This window comes from Plutella xylostella, chromosome 13 (genome assembly GCF_932276165.1).
Source record: "Plutella xylostella chromosome 13, ilPluXylo3.1, whole genome shotgun sequence".
NCBI lineage: Eukaryota > Metazoa > Arthropoda > Insecta > Lepidoptera > Plutellidae > Plutella > Plutella xylostella.
This window is the reverse complement of record NC_063993.1, coordinates 1,136,403-1,156,363: the sequence shown is the minus strand read 5'-3', so window position 1 is coordinate 1,156,363 and position 19,961 is coordinate 1,136,403. Positions and strand designations below refer to the sequence as shown.

Genomic DNA, 19,961 nt, shown 5'->3' with positions numbered 1-19,961 from the left:
TATCTTTCAATGCACACGGCTCACGCTGAAATATGGATGAAAACATTTCGAGGCGACGCCAATGAGAAGCTGGCGGGATAATACTAGCCCTATAGTATAAGTTTGGATATGTGTGAGTATATTTTAAGGCTAGTTTTTGCTCTAAAGATAAATCTACATACGAGTACATATAATACGTAGGACTAGCTAGCTTGTGTTTTTAGGGTTCCGTAGCCAAAATGGCAAAAACGGAACCCTTATAGTTTCGTCATGTCCGTCTGTCCGTCTGTCCGTCTGTCCGTCTGTCACAGCCGATTTACTCGGAAACTATAAGTACTACAGTGATGAAATTTGATGGGAATATGTGTTGTATGAACCGCTACAAAAATATGACACTAAATAGTAAAAAAAAGAATTGGGGGTGGGATACATGTAACTGAGGGATGAAATTTTTTTTTTCGATGTACATACCCGTGTGGGGTATCAATGGAAAGGTCTTTTAAAATGATATAAAGTTTTCTAAAAAACATTTTTCTTAAAGTGAACGGTTTTTGAGATATCAGCTCTCAAAGTCGTAAAAAGTATGTCCCCCCCCCTCTATTTTTATAACTACGGGGTATAAAATTCTAAAAAAAATAGAGGTGATGCATGCTAATTAACTCTTTCAACGATTTTTGGTTTGATCAAAGTATCTCTTATAGTTTTTGAGATAGGTTGATTTAACTGTAATTTTGCTGCTACGGAACCCTTTGTGCGCGAGCCCGACTCGCACTTGGCCGGTTTTTATCGTACGAATATCATTAAAAACAATTGGACGATATAAATTGTTGCGTGTCAATTGTCATTATCAGCTACCTTTCGTGTTACCAATAACAATACGAAAACTCAACAAAAGTATAGCTCTATCTGATCTGTATAATTTTAATGAAAAAATACAGGGCGTCAGCTGCCCAAATCTAGATTTTCATTTCCCTATTTCACACTCTCAGCTTCCAATGGACACGCTGCGGCTAGACCGCACAGTTTAGAATGAAATATTGCCCCAACTGTCTAGAAACATTGTCCGTTGCCAAAGAGAATATAACGTGCCCATCGACTCATTCTTTCTGTGACTACAGTATTCGTAACTTGTGAAAAATATATTGACTATTCTAGGTGGAAGTTTATCCATTGTTAAGCCATAGGATATATGGGTTCACAGTTTGAACTTTAACCAGAGTTAAGGGCGAGAAATTAACGAAATAATTTGAAAAGCTATGGCCAAGTTAGCTATAACCAAGTTAGCTATGGCAACATTTATCTTTTATATTAACTATTTGACATGTGAAATTAATTATTTATTATTTATTTATTTATCTTTTTTTATAATATCATGCATGTTTATGAATATAATTTACTAACATACACTAAGGATTCATTGTTACTAACACATTTTATGGATTGTACTATCTGAAATAAATAAAATTATTATTATTATAGCATTTGAATTCAATGCTGTCCCATGGGGAGTCCGGGATAAAAACACTTCCAGTTTTTACTCATAAATAAAAATATACCTGCAGCTCCATCAAACATATCCAATCTATAAATTAATAAATTTGATTTTAACATGACCCAGTTACGCGAGCAAAAAAGGGGAGTGTAAAATTAATGTCTACAAATGGACGGAGGTGCATTTTCTGTTGCAAACAGTGCACACTACAACTAAATGGTGTTGAATTTCAAAGCCGGTGAACGCTAATTTAACTGTCAGATTCAGAGTTGCTAACAGTATTTTTCAAACACTTGTGCCTTTGGTGCAGCTGGGGTATAAACTGCACTTCGCGAGCATCAACAGTGCATGTTGTGTCGACAGCAAATATTGTGGTTTTTGAGGGACTTGTACCTCTCTGAATAAGTGGAGTGCAATCAAATAAAAACAATGCAATCTACAATATACTTACATTACTGCATTTTCTTAGTGATGATGACAAATATGCGCATTGAAATCAGAATAAAGAAGAATAAGATCACATCGACAATACTCTCGATCAAGTAACCTCCCAAAAAAATAATAAAACGCAACCGAATCTAAACTTCTTCCGACGTTCGGGGATAAAAACACACGCAAACTGGTTGGAAGAAAAATAAATTAAGAACATTTATTTCTGTTACTCTTACGCTTTAAAGATTATCCTCTCTACCTATCCAGTGTATGGGATTACCCAAACATCCACAGGAGTGGTGTCTCCCATTACATTACGCGAAGCGGGTTTTTACATTCAGATCAGAAATCAAAACTCAAATAAAACACACCCTTAATTCCACTACACAAAATCGAAAACAAAACAATACATATTGATGCAAAAGTAGAAATAGTGTTGAAAGCCGAAAGGGGCTCACTCAGCACGGCATTCTCGACACCTTTTGTTACACTTACAAGAAAACACTACATAAATTCCCGTACTCACGTGACCAACAAAGTTTTACTCCAACTTTTAAGCGCAAAAGTTGTTCCCTCGGCTTACAATACCTTTAGTATCCACTTACCGTGCCGACGTAGACGTCGCTTGCGGCTGGCTCTTCAAACATGTCCCAGCTTAGCTTCTCGCCCGAGCCCTCGTCTTCGTCCTCGCTCTCCACATCGGACTCGGTGCTGAGCTCGTCGTCGGCCGCCGCGTCGCCCTACACACGGTTAAGGCTACACTACTGCACACAAGTTAGGCGGACACACAAAACAGTTGAACCTCAGAGGTAGACAGTATAAGTCCAGTTTTTAGAACTTTTTTTTTACATTTATGATATGGAACTCATTTTCTTTCTTTAAAAGTGGCCTTATTATTATTGTTTACCTCTGAGGTACAGAAAATGTAGGTATAAAAGGACTTTCATTGGCTGTAACGCTCTACATAAGAATTTGTAAGAGTAATGTTAGTGAACGTAGGAATATTCAGATACTCGCGATATTTGCGAGATATTCAAGTTTCACTTCCTCGCTACAGAGCCGCTACTCTTGTTTTCTGAAATATTTATATTATATTGTTTCAGGTGGCGGTTTACTCCAGCTTTACAAAAAACTAACCAAAGAGAGTTTTCATTCTTCCGGTACGTTAACTACACCGCGATAGAGTTTCATTTCGAGAAAGATCGTTTTCGTGAAGTGACCCTTCTTTTTACAGGAATCGAGTAAGGTACCTAATCCATCGTGAAGGCGAGATTTCAGGAATTTAATTAGTAAATTGCGAATAACACAGATAGATACGATACTACGCCAGTACATAAATCTCATAAATCATTTACTTCGACAAGTATTTTCAGTATTTTGTCAATTATCGCCGGTGTGTACATACCGACACGTCCTAATGCAAACATAAATCATCGCTGCACATAATAAATCAACGCTAAGCTAATTAATTTTGCAGTATATTTTACCATATTAAATCAAATCAAAGCGCTAAGTTGGTTTAATTTTAACGGTTTCCGATTTGTTGTTTAGATGCTCTATGTAATAATATAGTTTACAACTGTCGCCTATCGTTTACTATTCTATGAGTTTAATATGTGTAATAACTGAAAACATGATATCTGAAAACACTTAAAAATAAGTTAAGTTTGTATGATTTTTTGAGATTTTTTTAGGCAAGTTGACACAATACATTGCGTTTCTGAGTAGGTGCAGCAGATCTAAAATTTATTTGTAATATTCGATATAGGTGGCAGCTGCAACTAATTTAGTTTGGCAATAAAGCCGCGGTTACACTATTGCTTGTGGCGAAGTTTCCAGATCGCGGTGTTAATGAAGTTATCTGCAGATGGCCGAGGTAATTAGTGGAAACTAATCTAATACCGGTCCATTGTTGGCAAATTGACGTCTTGTGCCGAACTTCCTGCACAAAGCTGCGTTGATCGGTTTGTAATTATATCTCGGGATGGATGAAAGTGATCAAGCTTTAGGGCTAAATTTAAATTGAATATTCTCAAACGAAGATTCAATAACAATTGGTAAAACAATTAAATGTGTATAGAGGGTTGAATTTGATCCGTGAACTCCACTAAAAATAAAACATTTGCATACTAAAGTAAACTACAACTTATATAGAACAAGTAATTGAGCAATTTTATAGTTGGTTGCTCAGTATGTTGGGTTTCGGCTACATGTCTGCCTTCGGGAAGCTAACTGATAAATTCCATGCTATTTTAAAATTAATCAAATACGATATAAGGCTGGCTTTCTTTCGAATGTATGTTTATATCAAATCTGTATGTGTATGGTACTTCTAATTTATTTGTCACCTTATATCCTGAAATACTTATAAGGCGTAAATTCCACAGTATTTAGTCATGTAAATGAACCATCAAATAAATGATTACATTAACTAGTTTTGCAACTAGTTAAGAGTTACAAGAGAATACCATAATTTTAGGGTTCTGGCGACTGTAGATATAACTACATATAGTAGTGGCCTAGTAAGTACATATATGTGTATATCTCGTTAGTTTAGTTGGCAGGAATGTTTATGACAACTGCCTCATTTCAACTAAGCACATTTCTCAGATAGACGTACGTACTTAATTAAAGAGAACTGAGACTTTGATGGATTTATCGGGGCACGCTATGTCGGTATATCTCCCGAATTATTAGTTATATCTTCTTATACCTAGGTAGGTTATTTATTTATTTATTTGATACTTTATTGCACAAATATGAAATATAAGTGTACAAAAGGTGGACTTAATGGTTATAATATTTAAGAAGATATAACTGTAAACTGTACCGACAAACCGAAGGAAGGACTGACGTTTTTAGCATTTGAGGTACGGAACCCTTAAACACATACTGAATAATTATGTTCCCAAATGTTCCATCCTACGTTTTCCCATATAAATGTTTTTTTTTTGTTTATGCAACAGAAGATACGATCCTATTCTGAAAATATAATTTAGTTGTGAAACAAAGCATGTTGGATTATGTTATGATGTGGGATGCGTAACGGGAAATACGATCATGACTCCCATTAAAACTTTCAAACAGAAGCAATTTGTGAAATGAAATACAAAACATCGAAATAATTTCAAAATGTAAATGCAAATAGAGATATTTACTTTACAGGTAATGAAAACTAACTACCTTTCGTAAAACACAAAGAGTTGAATTTTATTGGTGATTGATCCGTGGTCACTTCAATATTAATCCGATACCTGCGCAACATAATTACCTAGTTATGAAAAAAAAACGGGGAATTATAAAACGAGCGAACAAAAAAAAACTTTGCGACTGATGATGACATACTGTTTTAATAACTTGAGCGGTATGAATTTTAGTAAGCGAAAAATTAACTAAACTGACTACGAATATTGATTTATAAAAAAATCCAAAACGAGCTTACAAAAAGTGGATTATGATAAATCCATTTCAGATATTAAAATTTTATCCGAGCGACTTAATTACTAAGTGAGCGACTGGAAATACAGAGAGGGCAACTTCAATATTAAGATAGATTCGATTTTTCTAAGTGAGGTTATACTTAGCGAACTACTAAAAAGTTCACTTTGAGCAAAGTTTTGTATGCTGCTTTATTAATGATTATTGGTTACTGATATTCTATTTGAGGGCTTATGTTTTTTATTTTGATACGCTTCTTTTTGCTTTGCTTTGCAACGAAAATGCTACAGATTTAAACTATACTATAAGTTTAGTCATATAAGTTCTTTTGTTTTATTTGTTGTTTCCTTGTGTATTTTTGGTGTGTGGTGCTGGTCACCGAATAAATATTTTTTATCTTTTTTATCTTACCCTGACTACTGAGCCGATGGTCCCGGGTTCGATTGCCCGGCTGGGGTAGATATTTGTTTAAATACAGATATTTGTTCTCGGGTCTTGGATGTGCCCGTAAAATGGCAATACCCGCCCCCTATTACATTGGGACTAACATAACGCTCTGGCGAAAAGTGGGTGCAGCAATGCACCTCTGCCTACCCCGCAAGGGAGTACATCAGTACAAGGCGTGAATGTATGTTTTTTATACTCTGCTCATTAGTGTATTTTTCAAAGTGGTTTTTGTATTCGAAACACTTCATTTAAGATAAAATGCCGCTCAGTATAAAAAATACATTTGCCAAATATTGAAAAAAATGCAGGACGTAAAGTTGACACTCAAACAAATATTAGGTCGCACAAATATTATGAAGCTGCTCATTTTGTATTTTAAGTAACTCAAATTAATGTTTGTTAAGTTGCTGTTCTGTTGATTTCTCGTCACTCGCAGTCAGTCGCTCACTTAGTAATTCTATAACCCAAATTAATTAATTTTGACACTTAGAACTGTAATTTACAGTCACTCGTTTTATTGCTACCCAAAAAAAACTAGAATGTCGAGTTTCTTTCCTAGAATACAAATTCATAGAAGGATAGTTTTAGTAAGTAGGTATCTTAAAAGAAAATATGCCGCAGAAAAATTCTCGCTCACACACACATACAAACCAATTTTAAACTTAGAACTGTCAAAATCAATACTGGCAACCACCCCAACACAACCTTTTAGCAGCCCAGCTGTTGTACTGTAGTTGGCAGTTCTAAATTCAAAACTTCAGCCATCAGAATGAACACAACACACAAACAGTCTGTAACATTCCAACGTTTGACACGGACCTCCACAACATTGGAGGGATTTGTCATAATCTGCACGCTTGGCACAATCCAAAAATTTACACTACAGTGCCACCAACTTAACCGCGGTGACAGCTTACGTAAACACATGCATTTCATCATTCTTCTGAAAATCCTCCACAGTATTGTCTATGGTTAGGCGATTCACACACTTGACCGCGCACCGCCGCGGTTGGCGGATTATCATTGTATGCAAAAATGTCAGTTTACATAGAAAAATCGCTTACCCGCACCCATTGCCGCCACCCACCTCACCGCGCGGAAATTTACTATGGAAAATCCGCAATCTGCGCGGTGAGGCGTTGAAGTGTGTGAACCGCCTTAGGTACCTAAGTTCGTTTCACTCCAAAAACTTCTACCTTTTTTTCTCAATTCTTTTTTTACCTGCGGCAGCCCCAGCTGCAGCCCCGGCGTGACGGGCACCCGGAGCTGGTAGAAGCGCTGAGTGAAAGCCGGCGCGTGGTCGTTGATGTCGGCCACTGTGACTTGGACCCTGGCGCTGGACGCCAGCTCCCCGTCTGATGCCTGCACTTCTAGTGCATGGGAGGGGGAAGCTTCCCGGTCCAGCGTGCGCCCGGTCGTTACTATTGTACCTGCGAAAGGAGTTTGGGGTTGTGGGATCTCAGAATAATAATGGGCTCGCGCTTCGTTCATATTTTTTTTGTTTGTACTTTTTTTTAATACCGCGTACAGACCGGCCCAACGAACGCCAACGAACGGTTTTCGTTGACCTTCGTTGCTGCAATCTGCCCTGTATTATGTATGATAAATAGCCATCGTTGGGATAACCGTTGGCGTTCGTTGGCCCCGTCTGTACGCGGCTTAAATGTCCGGCTTTTTTTCGTTCATGAAAGTTCTACAATACTCGTAAAATAGGACTTCAATCAAGGATCATAGTACTTCTCTGATTTCAATTAAAAATGTTTGCAACCCATGCATGGATAAATGAGTATTTGTTCACAACTTTACTAAATAAGCACATTACTGCGGTTCGTGCGGTATAGTCAGAGCCATTTAATGTTAACTATATCTATTCGGAATACAGATCTGTGCCCACAAATTTATAAATTGATTTGTGAACGAAGCTTACAACTAATAGGTACAATTTATTTGTCGATCAATACCATATATGTTCAAAATAAATAGCATAGAATAAACCTATGAACAATGCTAAGCCCAAGGGTAAAAGGGTAGACAAAGGTGACTCGTAAGCGAGCCACCCGCAGCGTATCCAATTTGTAGGTACTCACGTTAACATGCACTACATATCGTATCGCTATTTGACTAAGTAATAGGTAAACATATCTAGAACGCAGACGTGCATATTTCCTCGAAAGGTTTCCCATATTTTAAAGTGGTAACCTCAATCCGATGTAAATTGACATTAGCTTTCTAACAGCGTTGAACGTAATAATTGCTGCTTTGCCGAAATGACAACGTCATTTTACGGACTCCAAATAGAAATTAGTGCTTCGGGGGATTTGATTAAAGTCTTTGTTGAATTATTGAGGAGGGTTGAGTTTTGTGTGTTTGTTTATGCCTTTGTGTTTGGTGGTGCCTTTGTGATGCCTTTCATTCGAGATAGATTGACGGGAGGCTCCCTGTTTAGAATGTGAGGACAGATAAGATTAACTTAATAATTGGCTTAATGCTCCATTAACCGGAGTGAACAATACCCGTCTATTATGACAGCTTAGCGCATAATTATGGCTAAACCGATTTTTGTAAAGCGAGGCTATAAGGATTTTGAATTAAGATAACGCAGAGTGCGTCTAAATAAACCTATCTCTTAAAACTTATACTTTACACCCTCTTTTTCCAGCACTTGTAATGAAAATAATGAAGCAAGATGGAATAAATTAATAACAGTAAAATAAGTCAAGAGCTTTACTTGACAAGGACACAAGTTGAGACTACAGTGATTTGTCACCTGACAGAACAAAGATTACATGAAACAACTGACAATAACCCGCCATTTCACCGAGGTAGTGGGTGTTAAAACAAGTGAATGACAATAACATCCCCGCCCTGATACATGGGAGTGGTGTCAGCCATTTTACAACCGGTGCAGTGCCGGAAGTGGCGTGTTCCGCGGCCATATTGTCAAATTGTGCCAATCATGTTGAGGTTAATTTTCACCTGATGACAAGACAACCTACTATGTCAACGACAGGTAGTAATCTAATGCTAATAATTTGTCAACGTCACGCCTTATTTTTTTATGGGGTAAAGTGTTTTTGATTGATTGGGCAAAGGTGTATTATGGCGACGTGGCGTGGAAATTTGAATAAGCTCTCTCTCTCGGGGTCATGGAAGTATCCTACCTTCATGGATGTCATTAGTGAATTCAGCAAACGATATTAGAGCGTTGTTTTTAAAATACCGGCTTTTTACCACGAGGTTTTTGGAACGCCAAATACGTTTTTAACGTGGGGATTACGGGATATAAAGTAGCCTATAACACTCTCTAAGCTGGATTTCTATTGGTAAAATTATTATTAAATTTAGCTCAGTAGATGCAGAGATTACTCCCCACTCTATCTCACAAACTTTAGATGTTTAGCTCTGTTCAAAATTAGTTTGCTTTTAAAATTTAAGATATTATGTAGGATAGACTGGATTTTGAGTGAGCTTAGCGTTGCATGTTAGCATATGCGGTCTGCGAAGCTGCTAAGACTTAATTGGTCCTGCCTTTACAATGTTCCGGGCAGGTAGGTATTCAGGCAACGAAGCGCTCCCAACGAGATAGTGGTTACCGATCGATAACTGAGTAACAAGTGAGAATCTGTTGACTTGGTTGCGGCGACAGCTTTAGAAGCGCATTGGGGGTTCTGCGCATCCATTTAAGGGTTATGGCAGGTTATGGCTGATTCCTATCGACAAAATTTTGACATTGTGTGTTCACGACTATATACACCAAATGTGTAGTCAGAGGTAACGCGTACGCGAGACATACTCATTTCGAGCATACGGCCAGTCGATTCGAATCAGTACAATGCACGTAGTATCTATGTGGACATGTAGATTGCGTATGTTTCGTAGCTACATTACATCTCTTTCAACACAACAACAACACATAACAGAGTGTAGCAAGAGTCGCTGTTTTCGGATACGACGAAGAGGACATCATCATCATCATCATCACATCTCTGTCGAAGGGTTAAACCTTGATAGGCCATGATTACTTTAGTTCCACATTCCCAAAGCCTCCACACGTTAACCACTCACCAGTAAGCTCATCAATCGAGAACAGTCCATCAGGGTTGCCAGCGACAATCCTGTAGGAGACATTCCCGGCGTCGTCCAGGTCCTCGGCGGTGACGGTGGCCACGTGCGTGCCGCCGGCCGCCTGCTCCGGGATGCTCGCGGAGTAGAGCGCTCGTTGCGGCCAGGGCGCGTTGTCGTTGATGTCTGTCACTTCGATGTACACCTGCGAAGGGTGGGTGGTTGTTAGAGATGGTATAAGGATATCTTAGAGACGTTTCTTCTTTTTCTTCATTTCCGTTACTCCTCCGAGGAGTTGGAGACGTTTGATGTACACTAACCGAAACCTGTATGTTGCAGCCTTTTTTCTAGGACAGATATCAATACCACTAGGAGATGGTAACAAAGTCAAGAGATGGACAGACTGTACAAAAGCATACCTTTGGGTTACGTAATTATGGAATCAATAGTTTCTTCAAGCTCATTTAGTTCTTGAAAGCAAAAGTTATTCCGAATGACCCAGGTGGTCACACGCAAACACGCATTTTTGGCTCAAAACACTATTGCAACTGCAATGTATGTTAATAAATGAGACGGCGGAAACTTATATTTCCATTTCCCTGACCCGGCAAATTTCTTTCCCATTTAAAACTTTTCAACTTTAAAATGCTGAAACAATATTATCATTGACTCTTTTATTTTTAGGTGCGCAATAAAAGAAGTTGTTTGCTCACCGACGCGATGCGAGGGCGGGCGGAAGATAAAAATTAAATTTCTCCACAACCGGGGCGGGCGGGAAAAGTGCAAAACAGAATAGGACTCCAATCGTTTTTAATTGAGGAATAACTAAACGGATTGCATCATGCATATTAACACAGTGACGTAGTTAATGCGGACAAGAATGGCCGAACGAAATTGCGGCGGTAAAATTAGTGTGAACATTGAGTAAAATGCACGAAAACAAATTGGAATTGAATGAAATGGATTAAAACGGGCCCGTGTATTGGCCACCTGGGAGGCTGCTCACAGCCCGCTAAATTAAACCGCCCGAGTATCGGCCCGCTGGGGGACTAAATGAAAGCAGGAAAAGTTTTTCGCCTGAATTAGTGATAACTATCTCACTAGTTCGGTAATTAGAGGAAATAATTGGCCAATATGTTTACGTAGAACATTTCTTGAGGCAGTTTGGATTAGTTACTGTTTATTTCTGCGTAATTGTAGTAAAAGTAACAAAGTAACTTCGGATAGGATGAGGCAATTAACGATTTTTATTGTTGTTATTGCCTACTTAAAAAGAATTGAAGAGACATGCTTGGCAATACAGGACCTTACCTACAAAGTAGGATGGTTTGTATTTACTCAAAACAAGGTACTTATATTACTTGCATTTGTAGCTTTTGTTTTTAAAAGTGTGAGGTATGTTTTCCAATCCTCAGCGCAATCCTCCCATTCTTAGAAGCATATTTAGGCAATTCATGGAACCTTCGTAGAATTCGCACCCTCTATTAGAAAGTAATTATCGATTCAATTCGAGTAACATTTCAAACATTCGTGTTTACATTTAAAGTGCTTTGAACAATTAATCGATACCGATTAAAGCCTATTTCTCACTGTATCTAAACTAAAGGTATTAGCACTAGTACAGCTATCGTTCTAATAGTATGTAAATGATTTTGGGGATTATCTCCTGAATCCGAAGATACATTTTCACATGATCGAAGTGTAATCAGCTATAAGCTGTGCTGTGATTGGATGGTCTGACAACTGATTGATGATGTAATCCTCTGATTGGCTAGAAAATTCAGACCTAGCCTAACGTTAGTTTTGGGAAACTTTTACTAGTTTCTGTCCCTTTTGATTTACCCACCTCTCCGAGTATCAGTAGATAAATCATACTTTAGCAATAATATATTATCTCTGTACACTGATAGACGAATGTAAGAATATCTACGATAGTAGATATAGAGATCGTAGGTAAATTCATAGAGAGATACATAGGCAACTTTTAACCCTGGTATCCCCACGGGAAAGTATACGGCGAGGCGATCATAAGGTTCGAAATATCGTAAATAATTATATTTATATTACAAAACTTACTTTTCCTTGACAAACTCACACGTACAAATTCAATTTTAATAAATAAGCGGTCTGTGATTATCACGATGCCAAAATAGGTAGGTTATTATATTTTATTATTAGGTATACACTAGATAGATACCAGCCCCCCTATCGCTAACTTGAGTTGACAAGGATTTTTTGATTCAAAATGTATTATTATTACTCCGTAATAATGTTACTTCATTTCAACTTCACGTTAGGCCCGCTGAAGCTGTTGGTACATACCTGTACACAAGAGTGCCGCGGGACCAGCCCGTGGTCCTCGGCGCAGATGGTGAGCCAGTAGGAGCGCACCGCCTCCCGGTCCAGCGGGGCCAGCGTGCGGACCACTCCTGAAACATACCTGTACACAAGAGTGCCTCGGGACCAGCCCGTGGTCCTCGGCGCAGATGGTGAGCCAGTACGAGGGCACCGCCTCGCGGTCCAACGGGGCCAGCGTGCGGACCACTCCTGAAACAATTCCAGAGTCATTAGAGGGGCTGATATGTGCTGAAAGAAGATAGGAGTTCGACACGGTGTTGGACATATTTTATACAAGTGATGCTGTTTAAAGATGGTGATTCTGTAAGAAATTCATTGACGAGTTCACGGTGGACGTGAGTCATGTTGATGTTAAGACGGCTTGTCCTCACAAATTGAAATTCACTTTATACAAAGGTTTAGGACTTATGATTTTTTCCAGTTCAAGTCGAAATTGAACTTGTAGATGAATTTCTTACAGTATTATCTAGTTGTTTACATAAATGTCCAGTTTTTGTGGTTATACAGAAAATTTATAACAAAAGTAATGAATCTTGCGCTAAACGTAAGCAGTAAATCAAGTGGACCGATCTCCGAGCCACCACTGTGCCGCCGAGGGTAAAATGCAAACACAATTATTGGAATAAGGATCCGCTTTTGTTAAAATCAAGTTTCCATAAAATTTCCTGCGTATAAAAAAACAAAGTTTGTTAAACAACTAACTTTGTGTTTTTCCGTGATGGGGATAGGAACCTAAACGTACCCAAATATGATTGAGTGCTGTTTATATGCTCTCAGTATTAAGCTTTGGTATTGTTAGGGTTCGATTATATTTTTTCTGTAAATAAAGCTTTTAATTTGAAACTTTCGGTTGATTTTTAATTTGAATTCCCTCGCATTCTTGCTATCTCTCGACATCAATACCGTAAAATAAATTCATTTTTATTAGTACCCGACGCTGGCATTGTTTAATTTTAATTAACTCCTCGAGCACTGGCTCGGTCACGGGGCAGCCATTATGAGCATAACACTTGCATTTTCATTTGTGCTCGGGAAAAATTGCCACTTAGTAAATAGCTAAGATGCACAGTTCTGACAAGCGAGTTTAGTCCACCTGTGTACTCCGACAAGGTCATAAATCGCGTTTCTTGTTGCTTCCAGCGGCCGGACAGTGGTTTATAGTGGACGCTACGGCTATATTTTACGTTGCAGAGGGAATGAGATAGCGATATTTATTATGAGGCTGAATTGAGTTTGTGTCAATAGTGCACGCGGGCGCCCGCATCGGACATCGGACGAACTGCAAACACGCTGGACAAAACCAATCACCATCTTGTATGTCAACATTGTACATGTGATGTGACGTATGTCCACGCTCTACACTTTAACAAGCTATAAATGTCCGATTGTTTCAGCCAGGTGCCCAGGAAGGTGATTCGTGTCACAAAAAACCCCGTCGCTTTCATCTCGTTTTCAGATTTTTACGAACGAGTTGTCAAATTGCGATTCACATGGCACTAAAACCCAAGCTACATAGTAAGATCGTTGTGAGATCGCAAAATGAATGAAGGAATGGAGAATGACGCGATTCATGTCATTTTTGTTGAATTTTTTGATATCGCTTATCCGTCATATTTTGACGTTTTAGCGATTTTAAACTTTCGAAGAAAAGGGTGAAATTGTTAGATCGTTTTCAGAAAAAATACTGCAAAAAACTGTGAAATTGACCTTGTACGCATCTCTCCAAGATCTTCAAGCCATTTTTCAGCCGGACAGCCGTCCCTACGAGATACGTTTCCATCTTTACCGAATTCGTAATTTTCCTTTATAGTAAGCTTGTATTAGTGATATTTATTTGATTGGCGTGGGTTTTGGCCTGAGGCCCTCGCAGAATGAGGAAGAATATTTTAACCGAAAGCATACACATTCCCTCAGTGTGCAAATTGTAAGTTAATGAATTAAACACATTGTAATGCATGTATATTTTATTTACTGATAGAACTAATAAATTCTATGAATTATCACAAATACTAAAAAATATAGGTAGTAATTAGGTCCCTTTACCACTTAATAAAGCTACAGATAATGGCAATCAAAGATTAAAGTCTTATTATTTTTCTCATATTCTCTCCTATAGGTTGGCTGGTACAAAATGCTTTTAGCCTTTTGTATAATTATTAATACTTATGTATGTATACAATATTTTGTTAACAATTATTAAACTATTATTGTATATAGGAACTTAGGTAATCAGTAATCACAGGTGCTCCTCTGTTTGAATTGACGCATGAAGAAGAGGAAGAAGAGAGGTGTGAGGCCATTGAAGGCCAGGCGCATGCGCAGGGACGGGATCCTCCCGCGCAGCAGCCGCAGCAGCGCCGCCGCCGCGCGGACCGCGCTCCACGCCGGTCGCGGAGCCAGAGCTTCACTGGTCGCGCAACTGCGTCGCCGCTAAAATCTGTGGATATTCAATTTATAGTTAAAACAAATACCTACAAAAATATTTTGTTATTCCGATATAAATTATGTATACGTATTATACCTTACCTTTACTTTAAGTCTGGTCTTGATTGTTCCTTTCATTAGCCTAGAAAAGACAAAATGAAAAGTTCAGTATGATATTGTTCTAAAAAATTACAGACAGACACTAACAAAACTACACTGTAACATAAATATTCAACACCAGTTTTCCTAACACATTATTGGGGCAACAATGAAGTTAAATTCTATTCTATTATTTAGCCAAACATTTAGGAATAACCTACCTTTTTCCATATGAGGAGCCCCTGCTCAAGAAGCCTCTCATTGACTGCAGCCTGTCTGTTCATTGCTTCAGCTATCATTGTGAGGGCTGAAGCCGTGGCCCTCTCACAACGCAGTTGCTCCTTCTGCTACTCAAGCACATCGGCTGCTGCTTGTGTTCATCTCGTTCATGATTCTAAAACAATTCAAACAGAAATTGGATACATCGTAAATTACAATACCTTCTTAACTACAACCGGTAACATTTATATTTCAAAAAAAAAATAGGTTAATACATTGATACTTACATGTCTCAGTCGTATTTCTCTAAGTTAGTTAAACTTCCTTTCTTCTTATATTTTCCAAAAAAACTACGTTGACACGAAAATGAGCAAAGAAAATCAATGTTTGTTATGTTTGCTTTTATGGAGAAAACATGGCGGCTGTCAAAAGTGCCACAGGTTATGAATTTCTTCAACGTTGAATTAAAAAGCCGTTTCTTGATACTTGCTATCGACACTAATTCCAACAATATATATTGCAGGAACAAAATTATTTAAAACAATTAGTGGTAGTATTTATTATTTTTGCATGGCAATTAAAAAAATATAGTTTCATTCATTTCACTCAAGCCATCCAAATACGAACTAGCGATATGAAAACGAGATCAAAGTATGTGTGCTATGAATCGCGTTTTTAAACATTGCGGATTTCATCTCGTAACTCGTTCGTATCGCTTTACAAATATTTCGGTTGAGATGTGAATCGCGCCCCTGTTCTGCTGTGAACTAGAACCCACGTACCGGGGAGGCTGTGTATTCACTTTATACGAAAGTTTAGGACTTACTTTTACGTAAGCACTAAAGTTTTAAGACTAGCTCCACACTCAGCCACGAATTCAATTCTCGTTACAATAAATGGTGTTGTATGAGTTAGGTGGAATTGCATTATTAATACAAATTTTGGCATAACATTTGGACTTTATTTATGTGGGCAAAATTCCTGGGAAATTGATCTTTTCGATTGATACGGTAAATTACAAAATTTCATTTTCACTATATTATCGTGAAACTTCAGATTTCCGAGAATATTCCCAGTGAAAGTGTAACATTTATACTGTACCAATATGTGCCTTCGTGACTGCCTTCATTAATACATATGAGCCACCGATAGGCACTAGGGCAGGCAGGGAATATGATTTTGAATAAGTGCAGAAACTCGGCCGAATTTATTTATATAAAAGGTGGCTTAGAAAAACCCCTCTCGATCTAGTGACCCGTGAAAAAAAACGCAATGGATTTCATCCGCTCCAGTACTCCGCACCACAACACACCTTATTTACGACGCCGGGTAAACCACACTATGCCGCGTTCAATAGATTAAATGGCATTACAAGTTTAGCACTATATGTTACACCTGTATGTTATTATTTATTTCGCAGGTGGGGTTAACTTCCAGCAACCCGGGCAGCCACGGCCGCCATTAAAAAGTTATCGCCCGTTACGGGATCGTCGTTTATTTTATTTTTATAACATTTTTTTACAGCCCGCATGTATTTTTCGAATGTCATATTCATATTATGCCAGCGCTGATTGGGTTGTGATATTTTTTTATCGTACCTGCCGGCTCTGGAACTACAATTAAATATTTAAATTCGCATCGGCACAGTATGCACGTTCGTGTAGGTACTCGCGGCTCTCGGCGGCTCCCGGGGGGCAGGCGGCATTACGGTTACATACCCATTTAGCACCATTAAATCATTTCAATGTTTGCTCATTTATACCTACTAGGAAGTACTTAAATAAAAGGGTATTTTAGGCCAAAAAGGCATAATTAAAAATAGCAAAAAAGTTGCAGAAGTGTGAGCAGTGTCACCCACTATCAGCTTATTTAGCAACACCCTGTATATCCGCCCACATAACTGACAGAACACCCACTACAACGTAGCTGAGCCGTAAGATTAGCCTTTACTGAAGCCTACTCGACTGCAGTGGAAAATAACCTATGTTTTTGACCCGTAAAGCGTGTAGGCTGGCTGTCATAACAGCTAGCTTGGATGGCGCCAATGAAAATAAATTGAATATTTTGTATTCGTTAAAATTGCAAAAGGTGAGAGTACAAAGGGAGCGGTGGTAGCTCAGTCGGTTAAGCGCCCTCTTCTCACGCCAGAGATGCGGGTTCGAATCCCGGCGCTGACATGTACCATTGAGTTCTTTGAATTTAAGTACAATGTATACCATCGCTCTTACGGTGAAGGAAAACATCGTGAGGGAACCTGCTTATCTAGATTTAGCACAATCTAGATATGTGAACCCACCAACCCGCAGTGGACCAGCGTGGTGGGAAATGGTCCAAGCTTAGGAAGGCAGTTTAGACCTTGATGATATGCACAACGGTTCCACTCGAGAGAGCCAGGTGCAGGTACATACACCCCCACAGAGAATAGAATGTACAAAATGGCATCATCAGGTATTTTAAGTACGTAGCATTAGCACAGAAATAATATCGAATTCAAGGTTCTACTAATTTATTAGGTAGGTACTTTAAAATAACTACCCATTATTTTAAATTTTTGTTACATAGTTGGTAGCCGTTATGGCAGGCTAATAATAACGAATAGCGTGCAATGTAATAACTATTTAAACATACAATTTTCATCGTGATAATGTAATTCAATTATCCATCTCTCTACATGATTCAAAATGGACGTACGTAAAATTAAATCTATCTTACGGGTCCGTATATTTAAGCCTCTACGACAACTGGGCAGCGGCTAGCCTAGTTTCCAACTAAGTTTGATTTAGGGTCTAGGCCACGCGATACTGCAGTAAGATGGATCGGGACACACGATACTTTTAATACCGAAATTTCTGAAGCGAAATCTTTTTCAGACGATGTTGACACAGTGCTTCCGATACATAAACCGCTCATGACATGACTCAATGGCTACCCCGTACACCGGATAACCCGAAGATAAACATACTTTGTCACGTTCTTAAATAAACGATGTACTTGAAGGGATGGAATCATTGAGCTACGTCATTTATACGGTGACTTAACTTAGGACAGGAGTTAAGCCCCCGCGCAAATGTTCCATCAGAGTTAGCCAGTTTAACACTACCAATACATAACATAACTGATAAAACTGGGGTGGTCTTAAGGAGCCGCCTTGAGTGAAGTATCGGCTACTTCCGGTACACCCAGGGCAGTCCGCGACTGCACTATATATATTGCTGGCTAACCCTTTCACCATTCTTCTTATCGTGTTGGTGACAAACACAATCTAGATAGAAGCTAGATGGTTTGTCAAATGATTGGCGACTCAGGCTAGCGTCGGATACGCACACCAGACGCTTATAAATAAGGAGTAGGTGACGTCATTCTGGGAGACTCCTTTCACGCACTACCACATTATGTCATCCCTGTAGTCAACGACACGCTATGAATAACAAGAACTAGATTACAGACTAACAATGCTACCAGAGAGAGGTCAAGCTTGTTTTCACCATGTTGTACGTACATTAGAGATATTGTCTAAGACGTACCTGCATCATCGACGGAGAAGTACCCCATGCCGCTGCCTCCGACCACGTAGTAGATGAGCCGGGAGTCGCGGCCCGGCGGGTCGGCATCCTGTGGACAAACATTACTTTAGTATAACATCAACTTTCATTGATTACTTGGATGACTGTGTTGTGAGTGACTTGAGATTGCCTGTACAAAGCAACAGGCAAAACGGCAATAGATAAAAAACTATGAACAATTAAACGGTTTACAAACAGACATTTAAACACGTAAACTTGTTACGGCACATAACAGCCTGACACGGAACAATACAATGCAGATGCAATGATTGTATTAGAGTTGCAGTAAAGCTTTTCAACATAGGTGAAAACAATCACAGCGCAACAGCATATTAAATTATTTAAAATTTCACTTCAATTTATCATCAAATATTCATAATAACATTTAACATGCACAATAAGCATGCAGTAAATTAATGAATATTTTAATGAAGACAATTATTATACTGCCAAATCAAATGAGAATTGGTATAATTATTCTATTATAGTATGACGTGTGTACCTAATAAATATACAAATACTACTCTAGTTTTCTGTTTGAATAAGTAAATTAGATAAACATGTGTGCTTGAGTAACTACAGATAATAGATACCTACTGCGGTAGTGTGTTAATTCAAGTAAAATGGGTGATAATTATTTAATATCCGTTGCGGTTTAGCGGAGCACTACTATCTTTGATAAAGTCTTCGAGCCGAGAGCAAAGCCAATTTTCCATTATCTATCTATAGATATAGTAGACATATAAATAACTACATAATAGATTGTAGACCTAATTGTTAAGGAACAGATCTTAAATTTGATCCTGACAAAATTTGAGATAGCTCATTACAAAATTTCCTTTGGCTAAATTTTCACCTATCGTTCACTCGGAAGTCGTAAGTCTGCGGTAAGTATCAATATTATTTCGAACTAATAATACTTACATTTACTTATAACATAATCATACCCAAAAGTATGGAAATCATTCATAATGATCGATCAAGCTGTCAATAGGATGGAGTGCGAGCGAAGACGAAAGTTAATATTTCTTAACAAACCATAAAGTGGATTATACCCAATTTATAATCATCTTTTTTCAGACTTTGAAAATCGAGTGTGTGAACGTTGTCGTTTTGATAATAATTAATCGTTACAATAACTAATTTAATATACTTTAATGAATTAAATATAATGTTATGTAATAATACTATATTGTTTGTACACTTATATTTCATATTTGTGCAATAAAGTATCAAATAAATAAATAAATACTAATAATCGGCCTTATTTTATTAAAAAGGACTAAACGATAAGTGCTATCAAATAAATTGTAAATTTCATCCTATTAAGGTGAGCTATGTAACGTGTCTGTGTCAGACAGTTCACATCCGGATATCCTACCAGACACGGGGGGGGGTCCCTAGTTAGAGGAGTGTACATAATAACTTACTTGAGGGACCCCAACCAA

The 19,961-nt window shown here is 38.3% G+C and overlaps 1 protein-coding gene and 1 long non-coding RNA gene across 2 annotated transcripts in view; both read right to left on the bottom strand.

Moving 5' to 3' along the window:
- LOC105398253 (fat-like cadherin-related tumor suppressor homolog) overlaps positions 1–19,961 on the bottom strand; it is a 104,634-nt gene that overhangs the window by 40,777 nt on the left and 43,896 nt on the right. The window contains exons 5-9 of the mRNA XM_048625001.1: positions 18,475–18,562; positions 12,291–12,397; positions 9,854–10,055; positions 7,010–7,218; positions 2,509–2,643 (exon numbers count right to left, since the gene is read on the bottom strand). Coding sequence (XP_048480958.1) covers positions 2,509–2,643; positions 7,010–7,218; positions 9,854–10,055; positions 12,291–12,397; positions 18,475–18,562 — 741 coding nt within the window. The remainder of the gene's footprint in view (positions 1–2,508; positions 2,644–7,009; positions 7,219–9,853; positions 10,056–12,290; positions 12,398–18,474; positions 18,563–19,961) is intronic.
- LOC125489382 lies at positions 14,572–15,709 on the bottom strand. Its single transcript, XR_007266936.1, has 4 exons — positions 15,238–15,709; positions 14,953–15,125; positions 14,735–14,774; positions 14,572–14,645 (listed from the first exon to the last, which is right to left on the bottom strand). It is a non-coding gene; the product is annotated as an uncharacterized LOC125489382 (long non-coding RNA).